Consider the following 16,703-nt stretch of genomic DNA (forward strand, 5'->3'; position numbering starts at 1 on the left):
CATAAAGCACTGCTACCTTTTGCAAAGTGTTCTGGCATTCTGAAAGTTTTTATATATTCATTTCACCTCAACATGTCTCCCGTGGTGCCCTCAGAATGTAAGGCAATAATCCATTTCTGTCCTTGTGTGGACCAGCATATCTTCACTAACAATTGGAATAACTTCAGTTATTTTTATCTGAAGGATGCAATTTCATTAACTGTGTTCTGTACAAACAAACCTTTACGTATCCTCACAGGAAGAAATCTAAGATTGTGATACCAGGAGATTGTGGATGTCAGGTAATTGGTCCATCACAGTCTATCCACCTCCCAGGATATTGTTAATTCAGAATAATCTATCCCAAACATCTGTGCACGAGGGTTGAAAAATGATTGATGATTCCAACTCCATCTGGGGAAGTATGTAATGTTCGAGCATATTAAGGTAAATGGCCCTTGTAATAGTATTCTTAGCAAAGAAAAATAGACCTATCACACTATTGTGCATGACACCCAGCGGTGGCTGATTAACTGAGGCCGGGTTTCAATCACTTGGCTTAACTGAAATCAAATTTTGTGTTTTTATATAATATATTAGTTATTTGAATGAAGCATATATCGTTGCAGAAGTATTTGAAAACTTTGTAATGTATATAGATCTGTTTTGCAGTAAAATTTGTCCCCAAGGTCAGGATCGCTCGTGCCGGGTCTGGCTTCTGAATTTCGTATATTTTCGCGGGCTTTGATGTTGCACTTTAAACGTTGTAGCTGAGGCACAATTCGTCTGGCCTCGTGGCCTGGTCAGCTTTCACTCCTCCCAGCCATGTACTGGTCTCAAAGGTAGAATGGAGTGGGAATAGCAGTGGTAACTTGTCTTCCTAAATAGACCATAAATAAAAAAAATTCCTACTGTTTAGAAGACAGAGACCAACACTGTTCTCTCCCCTTATGTCTCAGTTTATGACTTAAGTGAGGGTGTTGTACTATTGTACTTCATACTACAGTAGTGAGTCTAGTCCAATGTTATGTGTTTCGGGAAAATAGAAACAAATGTGAAAAATAATGATGATGTAGTTAATTCATTGTTAGAGTGTCCTTTTCGAGAAGAAATAATATTGAAAGAAAGGAAGTTTTAAATAAAGAGAGAGCCTACCGAGATACCTACGACATCGCTGACAATTTTTCTGACATAATCTTAAAACGCGAGTTTCTATTTGCATCCTGGTATGAGCAATATAAATGGTTAATTGGTAATGTGGTGCAAAATAAACTTTTTTGTTGGCTTTCTTTGTTGCTGTCAAAGGAAAAAAATAAAAGAAAGAACATTTCCAGGGGAATTTCAACACATACTTCTTTAGTCGACAAGTGAGCATAATATGGGTTGCTTCATCACAATCACTGAAAAAACTCAGCATAACAACTTATTTGGTGAGTGACATTTTTCATTAATAATAATAATAATAATAATAGAGTAAAAAAGGTAAAGGTATCCCCGTAACATGCCATGAAGGCACTTGGAGGGCATGGAGGTAGAGCCCCATGCTTTTCATGACCTTGGCACTAGAATGAGGTGGTGTGGTCGGCACCATGCTCTGACCGCCTCAGAGTAATAATTTATTATATTAATAATATAATACTTACTTACAAATGGCTTTTAAGGAACCCGAAGGTTCATTGCCACCCTCACATAAGCCCACCATCGGTCCCTATCCTGTGCAAGATTAGGCCTAATCCAGTCTCTATCATCATATCCCACCTCCCTCAAATCCTTTTTAATATTATCCTCCCATCTACGTCTCGGCCTCCCTAAAGGTCTTTTTCCCTCTGGTCTCCCAACTAACACTAATAATATAATAACAATAATAATTAATATCTTGAATATACATTTCCTATAGGAAGCACTTAAACTAAGCAGTTGCATCTGGCCTCACCGAAGATATCGGTCACTGGCCACTACTGATGAAACCACACCAGACATTTGTCTGGATACAACATCTTTTGTAAGTAGGTCCTACTTATTGTCAATTATTGAGTTCAAAGCGAAACAGACGAATGCATAAAGCAGAGAGTGGTTGTTTGGCCACAAAGCTCGAATGATTTACATGTTGTAAACACAAAGACATAATCACTTACGTAAGATGTCATGAACATTTGATCTCCATAGCTACAATTCACATGAAGCACAACAAATCGACTTAAGGACTGGGTTGGAATGCAGCTTGCACATTGTCAATAGTGACGAGTAGGGTTTCGGACATTGACCTTTTTGCCTGTTTGATTTCTGTTTGCGTAAGTTAGGGAAAAGGATGGTATAATTTGAACTTCGTTTCCTAATCGATGCACATTTTTCATTTTTTGCATGTAGAAATATCATTGCTGCAACTTAAATTCGAGATCAGCTTTCGAAAAAAAAAATGGGGCCCAAATTTTGAATAAAATATTACCAGGGTACAGTAATTCACTAATGGGTATATCTCAGCCATCTTTAAGAGAAATTCAAAATCTCTTTGACATTTTACTCCTAAAAGCACTTTGTTTAAAATGTCTGGAGCATAATTTAAAAATTGGCTTTCAAAATTTAAGATAAACGACTACAATTTAAGAACGAATTTTAGAAATACTTTTATAGAAATATGGAGGAATATTTTCAAATGCAACAAAACAAATTTCTATTTAAAAAAAAGTCCCAATAGCCTAAAGAGTATTTCGGACTTTTGCCCTAAGGAACAATGCACACAAAATGACACAAGTAGTTCAGGAGAAAAAAAGGTACAAAGTGGTTGAAAACAGTGTTTCTATTGGTGAAATAGGTATACCATAGTTATAAATTCGGAGGGAAGAAGTGGCAGGGCTAATGTAATTAGAGCCTACGTACTGAAAACATTTCTGTTGAAAAAGTAGCGGTAATTGATCAGTCAGCTAATGTTAATATTACACATGAATATGGAAATGACGTATTGGAGAGGAGGAAAAAGGTACAGTAACTTAAATGTGAATTACCACAAGGACTGGGAGAGAATGAGACAGGCTTCATCACGACGACAGCCGAGGCTGTAATGACTGTAGAAACTTCTTAAACAATAATCACAATTTCTTACAGAAGACCAGTGGCAATTTTTTTTTTTACGACAGCGGAGTCCAAAGGCTAGGACTGCAGCCTGTAGTGGTTTTACCACTCCTGCTGGGAATGATTTTTATTTAATTGTCGTGCTTCTATAGATGCCGGTATCGTCACAATAATATATATTCATACCACGTATGTACCATTTTGGGTGGATATATCGGTACTATTGAAATAATAATGAAACGGAGAGACGAAGGAATGTTGGGTCAACGCCGGATTCGAACTCGGGTCGGAAATCATTATAAGCCAATGTTCTGCAAATGAGCTACCAAGGCCCCTTGTAAACGGTTAAGTTATGCTAATTTTTGTAAGTAATTCACGAAATATTTTTGTCTTCAGAAGTTTCTGATGATGAGCAGGCCTATATCACGAATCATGATTATGGGACTTCGTCGCCATAATAAAATTGTAGCCTGCTCAGAAAATATGCCACAATTGTAGCCTACTGCTCAGAAAATATGTTTTGCACTGAAAATTATTTTCCATGTGCATACTTTCCGAATCAATTGACTCAGTATTCAGTAGTTTTTTTTTTTTTTTTGCGATAATCTAAATTTTGCACATAATGATGAATTTGAAAGTACAACACACCTATGTTCATAATACTCTTTTGAATTTGAACTTCTGAAGTTACAGAAGTGAAAGAATTAAATTGTTACTCATTTCACCACTATTGATCTTTTACAACCGATCGCGATAATGAATATTGAAAATCATTCGTAAAGAAACTCATGCCTGTTCACCTTTGGTCGCGAGTTATTTTAAAGATATCTTATCAACTTTGCTGTACCCTATTTGGAATTTAAGAACTCTTACAATAATGAGTAATATGGTAGGCCTATTCAAGGTTGCACATTATTTGCTAATGTTCGTGAGCATAAACGAAATCTGTTGAGAACACGGAAATTATGTGAATTGTGGTCGTGCTTCCTACTTTCCCTTATATTTCTTATTTCCTATTATACAAGAATGTTGCTCAGACTACCTCTCTCTGCCAATGGTACGTCCCGCAACATTTACTCCATTAAAGACGTGACATACAGACCGTAAACAACCTTCGTTAAAATGACAATACGTGATTCTTAATGAGCAGAGATAATCTTGAAGTAATAAAGCTAATTTGTCACGAAGCAAGATTAAAAGTCGTTCGATGGTTCAGTGACTCATTCATAGATCACTATTTGTATTATTGTTTGTAGTATGATCGTTTAACGGGGGCTATTTGAAAACTGACATTTTTACAATATGGCTTCCAGGAAACAGATGGAAGCAATGTGTGTTTCGAAGTATGTTTCTTTTCTCCGTGTTAGTGTGTATATATTTTATTTATTCGTGTTGTTATCACTTCCAATTCAACATGTGGACTCTAGTCATATTACAGGTACATGGAATACGAAAGAGTTTTTTAAGTTCCTTATAAAATTTGGTTTTAAAAAAACCGATGTACACAATTCGAAGGATACTTCAGGATACATTTTTGGCAATATTACTGCCAAAACAAATTTTACTCACAATGTGACGTTTGCAGTGTTGGACAGAGGATATTTTTTAGAATATTATGGAAATAGGACTATTGTAAATAAGGAAAAGGCATGTACTCAAATGTTCAATAAAATAAGCACCATTGCTTATGACTTCCGTTGCTATGATCAAGGAGAGGATTTCTTGAGGAAAGTCCCATGCCCAAAAGGGAGTGTTTGTGTGGACGAAGATGCACCTTGGAATGTAGTGAAAGGACACCAATTTACATTTGTTATTGAAGATTTAATGCAGCCAAGGTAAGAATGGATTTTGTTTAATCGAGCCGATAGAGCACTGTCATGCTGTTATTTTTTTTTGTGACAACTAAGTTATAGAGGCTACTAGATCAGTAAAAAGTAAAATTAATTGTATTGCATAAAAGTGACACAAATCTTAATAAGTTAATAACTGATCATTAGGTGCTATAAAATGTAGTAATTTAGTGTCAGACAATTGAGAGTTTTAGATCTATTTAAAGGAAGGAGATGGTATTAAATTTCAGAATTAAGTTATTAGCTTGCGTAGGTTCAAAAAGTATAGTGGTTGAATTTGTCAGTTAAGTAACTTTTTTTTTTAATAAACGATTGTCCGATAAAAATGTAGTAACTTTTCCCCTGTTAAAGTAAGTACAGTGCATATCCCTTTCAGTTCTTCAGTAAAAAATCTTGGCATTCACATGGATAATAATCTCAACTGGGACATGCAAATCACAGAAACCTGCAGAAAAGTATATTCTATTATCCATGTGCTAAAAAGGATAAATGTTCATCTCCCCTCTTGCTTAAAAAAGTCCCTTGTGCAGACACTTGCATTTCCCTATTTCGACTATGCGGACATTTTACTGACTGACCTCTCCAGCGACAACAAAATGAAACTTCAACGTGCTCATAATTTATGTGTACGTTTTGTAAGCAATGTTCGTAAATATGATCATATTACCCCATCCCTGGAAGCAATAGGTTGGCTTAAACTAGATAAGAAAAGAAATTTACATTCACTTCTCTTTCTCTTCGAAATCTTGAACTCTTCTATTCCTTCGTACCTGTCGTCTCGCTTCACTTACCTTTCTTCCCACCATAATCTGAACACACGCTCTCGTCATGAAACAATACTAACAATACCATCCCATCGCACCTCCTCATACTCATCTTCTTTCACAATAGCCCTGCCAAGACTCTGGAATTCGCTACCTGCTAGCATCAGGGACTGTCGAAATAAAATTGAATTCAAACGAAAACTTACTAGGCACTTGGTCAGTAATTGATTACTTGTAAATAGTTTCTTTAATCTATGACAAAATATTTCAATATTCAGTAATTTCATCACTATACAATTTTGTTATTCTAGATTTAATTTGTAATTCAGTAAATATAAAATATTCTTTGTTTCTCTATGATAAATTATCTAGCTTTAATTATTCAGGTAATCTTTTCGTACTTTGATTTTATTGTAATTGTAAATTTAATACTAACTGTAATATTATTTGTAATTGTAATTGTAAATTTAATACTAATTGTAATTTTATTGTTGATATTGTAGTTGGAATCTCCTGGTAGAGGGTCAGAGAAGGCCTGACGGCCTTATCTCTACCAGGTTAAATAAATAAATACTAATACTAATACTAACTTTCTTGTGAAGGTTTGTTGCTTTTTACAGGAACATCTCAGTTTTGTATAGTCTAATTTACTATAGGCTATTATCCTTCCGATACGCGCCTTTCCCGAGAATGTTAGGTTAGGTAAATGACAGGGGATCTCTGTGCGTGATCTGCGCAGGGGATTCGAAGCATTTGGGTCATTCCATTGTAACGGGTGTTACATCCACAAAGCTAAAAACAGAACACTTTCAATGCAGCCTTAATAGAATCAAAATTTATTTATTAAAACTATTTCCCCTACATTTTCTGAACATTTTGATATAATATAATCCTAAGTTTATTTTAACGAAATTGAATAACAAATAAAAAAGATGGTGTAACGGGTGTTACAGGATTTAGACATGAACTTTTGCATAGTTATTGAAAGGTGTAAAATTCTGTGAGTTTAATGCATACAAATTAACATCATTTTATATGGATATATATATATTAAACATTGACAAAATCAAATATGTTCTCAGTTTTCCTTTCTGCTTAAAATATTTAATTTTTTTCAAGAAAAGCTTCTGTAACAGGTGTTACACTGTGCAAATATTTCTACTTTACTGAAATGATTAATGACACTCTTCGTGTTTTCATTAAAACAATGCTATTAAAATTTAATATAACGAAATTTCTGTGTAATAGCAATTCCATTTTATGTAAATAATTAAATTATCTTTTTTAAAATTCTCAGAGCACAATCTATTTATTAAATAGCCTAGAATGGAACAAATAGATTAATTATTGAGGAACATTCAAATTATGGTTGTTTTACAGATATTTTAGTGCATGTGTAATTAATTTTAAACATTTTTTTTTCATTTACACTGTCACTGAATTCATAATACAGTCTGTTTCCTTAACACTTAACATCAGGTGACCAGTTGACTAAATTTTACAAAATAAATATCATTTTCATCAGCTTTGAAGATTTTTTGCTGTGCCCAGGAACTTTCAGGAACATAATTTTAACGTCCTCTTCATTGTCAGCTTGGTTCTGGTATATTCCAATGTATTGGAACTTTTATTCACCCTTTGATGATCCGGGTTTCTTGTTTTCACTTAAAAACCCTACCAAAACAAACATGCCAGACTTAATTTCAGATATATCAATACTGTACACTGACATGGGAATCACTTGTGTTTCACTTGTCAGTATCCCATCTTCAGAATCCCCAAAATTTGTGGAATCATCATCTTATGGTGCTAAAGAAAGTCCAGACTGGATACTTGTTCAGTGATAAATCACTACTTATTATGGCATAGGATTTCACTGTATCATTAGAACCCAAATGCAACCTGTTTTTTTCATGCGATTGTTTACAGGAGCCATTTCTGGAAATAAGCACATTCAAATGCATTAGATCGCGGTAGAGCAAACAAATATTTTATACAGAATGGACTCTAACTACTTAAACTACTTAAGAGAGAGTTAAAAGCTACTTTTTACTGTAATAGGTTACAGCACTCAAGTACAACATTTTGTAACTGGTATTACATGAATACTATAACACCCGTTACTTAAAGAGTTGTAACACCCGTTACACCGTTTCTGGGTAAAATAAATGAAATATTAATTTTAAAATGTTATGGTCTCAACAAGCAACCTTATAATCTCACTTTCACTACAGGATATTGTGAACAAATATTTCATAAGATCATAATTAAAACTTATTGCATATTTTGTGTAACGGGTGTTACATGCTACAGCAATTTTTATTATGCTATAATTAATTACTGAATTTGATCTTGCCTTGAATTGTAATATATGCTTGAACTTGGAAAGCTTCATACATTTCCTCCAAAAGTGCAAGATCAACAACATGGTGTTTTATGACAACAGCAGGATCTTAAACTTAAGCATGCGAAATAACATTTACTATTCAAAGAACCTACCAACAAACATATTAAAAACATATTCCATACAAGACAAATTTTCTTTAAGGGCAGTGTAATTCATACTTTTAACAGTTGATATATCAAAGCACCATACACTTTATTAATAAATGAAAAAATCACTCAGAGGCTCAGTTGGCATGGAATGACCCATTTATGCTCTCGGTTGGACGTTACTGTGGTAGCTTGTTTAGATTGTTAAGGGGTCTGTTTTTATAAGAATTGTAGATTTGTGTAAGAGTGATATGATAATGCAGTTTTAGAGTATGATCCCAAAAGTAGCTCAGTTCATTTGGCCATTTTTATGATTTATACATTCATTTTAGACCTATGTCATTATATTTTAAGCTTGTTTTCTTCTAAAACAATGCTGAGCCTTATCTAGACCTGATACATTATGTTTAGGCCTGTCTAAAAGTTGTGTTATTGTGCCTGTCATTTGGCAACATGCTCAGTCCAGTCCGTAGACCAGTGGTTAAAAAAAACTAGCTCAGACATTTAATGAAAATGGACATCCAGTTATGACTATTGTCCTTCTAAAAGGACAGTGGTCAATGTTTCAAATTACCCTCTCTGCAGTTAGCACATTTGCTTTTTCACTGGTGTCACTATTACTGGTCTTAGAGGCTTGGTAAATGTGGTAGTTCTGATAATGTGAGTTCTGGTCATCGTTGAGTTTGAGATGTGGACGTGAGGGTGGTTCGTTTATTTCAGCTATGGCATCCGAAACGCAAATCAGATATGAAAGTTAAATATTGTTACAGTTCGAAATTATTTTACAAATTGTTGTAGATCAAATGATTCCTAATAAACATAAATATTACGTGAAACCACAATGCGTTTGAGATATCTATTCATTGCTACATTACAATGACGAAAACTTATGTGTCCTTTTAAAAGGACAGTAGGAATATCCGCACACATTTTGAAATTGTGTTGCTTCCCCGCCTTTTCAAATTTTAGTGGATTTTCCCTGCATGAAATGCTGTGTTTGAAAATTATGCTACAGGCGAAATTTCATCTGAAATACAGACATCGCTATAATGCCGCCTACAAATTCCACTGAAGACTTAACAGACGAGGATTCAGGGAGTTAGAAACGTGATGTAATACCTACTAATCTATCTGCTTCACAGCTTGCAACAGGAGCAGAAAATATTTCAGCATAGCCTTCTTGTAGAGGAGGGGGAGGGGGATAGGAATGGGGTGACAAATTTGTTGCATGTGAAGAGCAGACACAAGGTCAAAGCAGTGTTTCTGCGAACACAGCAAGATCTACATAATTTCAAGGGAAAAATTATTCTCGGGCCGGATATCGATCCCGGAACCTTTGGCTTAGCGCACCAATGCTCTGCCGACTGAGCTACCCAGGAACTACACCCGACAGCGTCTCAACTTTTCCCTTTATATCCACACACCTCAAGTGGGCTGACAAGACGCCAGAAACCCAACTTTTAGGGCACACAAACTCTGTGTGACTTGAATTTTTTTTTTTTGTTGATATTGTGATTGTAGGACGTAGCATCTCCAATTTAAAAGAGATGTTTAGGGTTTTAGATAATGAAGGCAAACATTGCTTAAAAGTAAAGTGAAGAAAAAACAAAATATATGAGATTGGATAAACAGAGAAATGAAAGAGTAGTAAATTTTGAAGTGAATTAGCCTATAATTTCGAAATTGTTAAACAATTCACATATCTAGGATCGTCTATCAGTAATGAAAATAAAATAGAGAATGGAATTCATAAAAGAATAATGTATGTAAATAGAACTTATTTCTCGTTTTCACACATGTTCACATCAAGAATGCTATCTAAAGGAACAAAAACTTAAACTATATAGAACAATCATTCACCCAGTAGTTTCTTATGGAGAGGAAACATGAACAATGAAACTGTAAGATGAGAATAGCCTTTTCATCTTTGAAAAAAAAAAACATTTACGTAATATTTATGGTCCATTGTAAGAAAGGGGAGATTGGCGAAAGAGAACGAATAAAGAGATTGATCAGATATTGGAAGGCGAGAATATAGTGAGCTTTATTAAATCTATTAGGCTGAGATGGTTAGGACATGTAGTGAGAATGGAGGGGGGAAGGCTTCCTAAGATGATAATGAACGCAAGAATGGAGGGGGAAAGAAGAAGAGGAAGACAGAAGAAGCTGTGGACGGCTGAAGTATTGCGACACGTTACAAGCCTGGGTGGGAGTGAGGAATTGGAGAACTGTGGCTGGGACAGAGTGAAGTGGAGAGCTGTTGTGAGAGAAGCCAAGGCCCACTTTGAACTGTGGTGCTACGGTTCACCCTGTATATCTTGACTCAGCTCTCTTGTACCTTCAGGTACAGCAGGCTATTATTCAGTTCAGTTTATTAAGCCATTAAACATACAGTGATAGGCTTCGTCACAAAAAAAAAAAAAAAAACATGCATTTGAAAATATACATAGGCTATAATTGAAAACAATAATTAGAATGAAAACACAAAACATTTTGAAACTCTAAAATTAATGAAAACACTTCACTCTTATGTAATAATTGCAACTAATCTAAATATCTTTATTTGTTAAAAAACAATTTCGTATGAATTTATGTTAAGAAACTCATCTACAAAGTAGAAAGGAATAATTATAAGCCAATTATAAAATCTAGCTTTGAAACTGTTGGTTGGTAACTTATAATATTGACTGGGAAGCTTATTATATAATTTCATCCCCATGACAGAAAAATTTGTACTAGTTTTATGTAATCTACAGTATTGAATATTAATTTGTTCTAACTTCATGATCATGTATATTGGCTATTAATGAGTAATTGTCTATATTTTGTCGAGTGTAAAGGACTAGGTCGTATATATATAAATTTATGACAGTTAATATCTGTGATTGTTTGAAAAGAGGTCGACAATGTTCAAGATAGTTTGATTGACATAGAATTCTAATGGCTTTCTTTTGCAAAATCAAGACATCCCAATTTTGCTACCATTCCCCTAGAAAATTAAGGCATACCTAATTATCGACTGAAAGAACGAAAAGTAGGCACATCTTAAATAATTTTGAGAAACACAAGTCACTAATTTCTTTAATAAATAGGCCTAACTTATATAACTCTTGATAATTTTGTGCATATATATTCGATATGTTTTTCCCATGTTAAACTGGAGTCTATAAAAAGTCCTAGAAATTTGGTATAGTTTTGTATGTTGTCCTTTTTTATTACATGATTTAGGGTAAAAGTTATGTTGATAGTCTTTTCTTGATTAAGCAAAAAACCATTAGATTCAAACCATAAAGCCATCTGTGATAGAATATCATTGGTTAGAGCATGTAATTCATTCAGAGTAGAGCTAGAACATAAGAATGTAGTGTCATCAGCATACATAATTGTTATAGCTTTAATGAATTTAGGAAGGTCATTTATTGCTACTAAGAATAGCAGTGGACCAATTATTGAGCCTTGTGGAACACCATAATGTATACTGGAGAGACTTGACCAATTGTCACCTATTGAGACTAATTGCCTCCTGCCATGAAGATAGGTTCTAAAAATATTTAGTGTATTCCCTCGAATACCATAAAATTCTAATTTTGATAAAATTAAGTTGTGATTAATGCAATTGAACGCTTTGGACAGATCACAAAACACAGCATTAACTTGTGACCTTAAAATTTCTGTTATTAAAAGCTCAATTGCATCATTTGTTGATTTCCTTCTTCTAAAGCCAAATTGGTTAGTACTAAAGAGATTTGAATTTTCAAAGACCACATAAGAAATGATAAAATCTTAGAAGAGCTGGAAATGGTGCCCATATTAGATTACATCCATCAATATCAACAATACTGGCGCCATCATGTGAACTGCATGTCCAGATCCAGAATCTCAAGATTTTAAATTACCAACCAAACGGTAAAAGATCACTGGAAGAGATGAATGGAAAATTTCTTGTAGACCTTAACAGTTCTTTGAGAACTACAACATTAAAGGAAGATGATGAATTGATAAATTAGTGACTTATTCATCATGGATGTAGACAAAAATAATTTTATTGTTCATGGTACGGTATTCCAGAACGAAACAAAAGAAGTAAGTTTGATACTTTAAAAAAAGCTGAAGGGAGTGAGGCAATCTATAGTTCATGACATACATAAACTCGATAACACTGATAAGTTAAATATGATAATTCTTGTTTGTCTTCATGGCAGCTTTTGTCCTACCTCCCATCTGGCTTGAAAACTGCATTACCTATCATAATACAAAGAACAATACTTGCCCCTGTCTATTGCTTGTCTTAGCCCTCCCATGATTAATAATTCTCTGCAGTTTATGAATGTTATCTTTCCGTTTCTCACATGTTCTTATGGGTATTTTTCCTTGAAAAGTCTCGTTTAACTACCTTATTTTCAAGGTAACTGCAATAATAGTGTTATGCAGTATTACATTAATTGTTCTGAGTGACAGAAGACTCCACCTCTGAATAACAAGTGAATTTCTCATGTTCATATTACCATATTCCTTCATCTATTCTTATCCATGATTAGGGTTGCCAACTTTTTTTGAAAATACAGGAGACTGAGGAATCGACAAAATTTCACATAGAAAATTGACAAATTATTCGGTTCAGTTACTGAAAAACAACTTTATTTTATGCTTCGGCAGCTAGGCTTAAATTAAGAGTATTTTGAAGCATATTTTGTCTCGTGTAATAGTTGAAGTCGACTGCAGTTTTCAGCTCTCATTTGATTAGATGACGTCCTCATGTTTCGAACATTCGTCCAATTTATTGTTCATGAGATGAAACATCCTCCTTGTATGAGCATTACTGCTTGGTAAGCTTAGAACAAAACTAGCCAGTTTTTTCCAAATTTATAACATTAATATGGTTTGATTTTAAACCGGTGAGCACCAAAACTCATTTCTGGCAAGCATTATGTTTTAGTATACAAAGGCTGCACATTTTGATGCATATCTGAACAAGAAAATTCATCATGTAAATCATCATTCATGGCAGAATCAAATGTGTAGAATAAAGATTTTTATATTATCCAAAAATAAGGGAGAAAAGTACTCAAAGAGAAGTATAATATGGGAGTTGGGAGTCTATTAAAATTAGGGGCAAATACGGGAGACCCCAGGAAATACGGGAGAGTTGACAACCCTATCCATGATATAGTGAGAAACTTATCGACAAAATTATTTTCGTACAGAGTGGAGTTTTGAAGTACTATCACAGTCTATTATATACAGTCACAAAGCTTGAGTTGTGAGGGTGCTGGGAACAATAGACTGTGCCGGTACTATTTCACATTGTCTGTAATGAGGCGATATTAGCAATCCTAGTGGTTAGCAACTATCTATGGATGCATATTTACTACGTATTGAGCTTCGTGACTGTATATACTAGACTGTGGTACTATGTCTTTCTCTACACTGAATATGGGCACCCATTCCAGGATCCATGGTGAAACAAAAAGTGGCAAAATTTCAAACGCTTACTGTAACAACACTATGAGCCACAGCTGAATGCTAATGTTATTAGTATTTAGGCTATAAACCAAATATAACTCGTGTGACCACACTCAAAGCGTGAAGGTGCCAAAATTTTGTATAAAATTAGCTGTGTCACTCAGCCTCTCTCAGTAATATCTCTGCATCGACACATTTTTCATGCACAGATTTGTTTTTCAGGAAAAATAAACAGGTGTAGTGGAACTATTCGCCCAGTCTGTAGTTTATTACCAAGCTTCTGACTTTCCATTTTTGTTATAGTTGTCTCTAAAGGAACCTATAGTGAACAAACTAGTTATCAATTTTGAATCTTGCGTACACCACTTTTAACACTTGAATATAATTAATTGATGAACTAGTGGACTTACTCGTGTTAAATATGAAATATCTGTCCGGCTTATAGCTGTTTCAGTGCTTCACGCACCATCATCAGAGCCTACTAGATCGCGGCGTCATCTCGAACTTCTCTGCCTGTTAGGAGGGTGTGTTTTATTGTTGGATTGTGGAGTCGAATAGTGTGTGTGTACTGAAATTGATCTGTGTGTTGAGGATTTGATCAGGGTGTGTTTTAGTGTGTTTGTATATTTCGTATTGTTCTAGTGTGTTGAGTTTTTGGTTCTTGGGTTGTATGTGTAGGATTTCCATGTCCGTATTTATGTTATTGTATGTATGGTTGGCATTGGTTATGTGATCGGCGTATGTAGATGTGTTGTGTCCTCTGGTTATAGCTTTAATGTGTTCTTTGTAGCGAGTTTGGAATGATCTGCCTGTCTGTCCTACACAACACATCTACATATGCCGATCACATAACTAATACCAACCATACATACAATAACATAAATACGGACATGGAAATCCTACACACACAACCCAAGAACCAAAAACTCAACACACTAGAACAATACGAAATATACAAACACACTAAAACACATCCTGATCAAATCCTCAACACACAGATCAATTTCAGTACACACACACTATTCGACTCCACAATCCAACAATAAAACACACCCTCCTAACAGGCAGAGAAGTTCGAGATGATGCCGCGATCTAGTAGGCTCTGATGATGGTGCGTGATGCACTGAAGCAGCTGTAAGCCAGACGAATATTACATATTTAACACGAGTAAGTCCACTAGTTCATCAATTAATTATATTCAAGTGTTAAAAGTGGTGTACGCAAGATTAAAAAATGGATAATATTTAATGTTTTTGTGCTTACCTATATTTTGGTTATAAAAATATGCTGTGAAATTTAATTACATCATCAATATACGATTAGTAAATTATTTTACAGTACATGAGCGTTCGTGCAGAGATGGTTTGAAAATAATTTGAAAGCAATCATTGCTGATCATGCGCAATAGTCGAGGTTGTAACAGTTTTCAAACGGTTGGCAAACTATCACAAACTTGCTGCAGAAACAAACCTATATTATATTTTTGGTCCTGGGAAAATACTCGCATTTTACAGAGTCACTGGCGTAGCTCTGGCGGTAATGGGATTGCCTGCTGTTCCGGAGTTGCACTTGGGCGTGGGTTCGATTCCTGTTTGCTTTGATCACCTGGTTGAGTTTTTTCCTAGTTTTCCCCAATTGTAAGGTGAATTCTGGGCCTCATCTCGCCAAGTACCATCTCACTGTTGACAATTTTATCAATGTTAAGTAACCTAGTAGTTCATACAGCGTCGTTAAATAACCAGTTTTAAAAATTACAAAAACACTCTTAAAAATATTAGTAATTTCATAAAAGTCGAGTATTTTCCCTGGACCAAAAATGCAATACGATGTTGGTAGGAGTGTTTTCATAAAAAAAAAAGAGTATTTTCTCTTAACCAAAAATACAAATTTATGGCATTGGTATGAAGTGGCTGAGATATGGTGAACATTTGCCAGAAACACACTGTAACAATAGTTTTATGGACGTAGATCTACCTTACGTTGTCAGACAGTCACTGTTGTTTTTGTTACAGGTTCTGGTACATAAGTTTGGTCGCTTGCTACAGAAATCTAACTACATGCAAATGGCATCATGTGAATGAGGAAGCAGTCCTGGAATATGATATCTGGCTTGTGAACGGAAATCCAAATGTCAGCAGCTTCAATCCTCTGGTTTACCAGTTCTCATTTGACCGGCAGGTGTGGCATTACTTTCACTGAGGCTCTGTAATGTATTTTCTCACCTTCTGAGTTTTTAAATTTATGCTTAGTACTTGAATTATTTTTTTAAATATATATACTGTATATATATATATATATATATATATATATATATATATATATATATATATATATATAATTTGAACTGGTAATGGAAATTAAGGGAAAACGGCTGAACGGATTTTAATGAATGACCCCTCATATTGAAGCTTGAAACCCAACGTTTTTCAGAAAAATAGTAGTTTTGAGTGAAATATTAATTTTCCTACATCATTTTCCTATCTTCCAAAATCCATTTGTCATCAGTTTTGAGAAATAATGGCTTTTCAGAATGAAACAAAACACAAAACTCATACAATTAACAATAAGCCATTACACGAAGGCCATGACCTGAAGGATTGCAGACATATTTAGAGTTGAAATTCAATTGGTTGTTAAAAACTTCAAGATTTATTAAAAATTATTTACAGGTCTGATTATGTGATGTATAATTTTCTGAGTACAGCTGTGTATTGGATATTAAAATCTACAAAACTTGAGGTGGTTTGATGACATTATTACCATTAGAAATTAAATATTATTATAGTTAATGCCATTATGTGACTATTTTTCATTAATTATACATATCAATGCTATATTGATGAATGAAAGTGAAACGTTTTGTAGTTTTATTTACACACACACACACACATATATATATATATATATATATATATATATATATATATATATATATATATATATAAATAAAACTACAAAACTTACGTAAGATAATGTTATTAAAAATTAAATATTTTTGCAGTTATTAATCTAGTGGGGTTCGCTCTTTTTCATATACTTAATGGCGGTGTGGTGTAGATATTTATATGCGTCATTCTCTTCAGTA

General features: G+C 34.3%; 1 protein-coding gene and 1 long non-coding RNA gene across 2 annotated transcripts in view; one reads left to right on the forward strand and one right to left on the reverse strand.

Moving 5' to 3' along the window:
* The window catches only part of LOC138711183 (uncharacterized), an 11,409-nt gene extending 7,188 nt beyond the window's left edge, over positions 1–4,221 (reverse strand). The window contains exon 1 of the long non-coding RNA XR_011335357.1: positions 4,091–4,221. This is a non-coding gene — a long non-coding RNA (uncharacterized lncRNA). The remainder of the gene's footprint in view (positions 1–4,090) is intronic.
* The window catches only part of LOC138711179 (integral membrane protein GPR180), a 27,247-nt gene continuing 14,484 nt past the window's right edge, over positions 3,941–16,703 (forward strand). Inside the window, exons 1-2 of the mRNA XM_069842543.1 lie at positions 3,941–4,883; positions 15,631–15,796. Coding sequence (XP_069698644.1) covers positions 4,351–4,883; positions 15,631–15,796 — 699 coding nt within the window. The 5' untranslated portion in view covers positions 3,941–4,350. The remainder of the gene's footprint in view (positions 4,884–15,630; positions 15,797–16,703) is intronic.

This window comes from Periplaneta americana, chromosome 12 (genome assembly GCF_040183065.1).
Source record: "Periplaneta americana isolate PAMFEO1 chromosome 12, P.americana_PAMFEO1_priV1, whole genome shotgun sequence".
Classification (NCBI taxonomy): Eukaryota; Metazoa; Arthropoda; class Insecta; order Blattodea; family Blattidae; genus Periplaneta; species Periplaneta americana.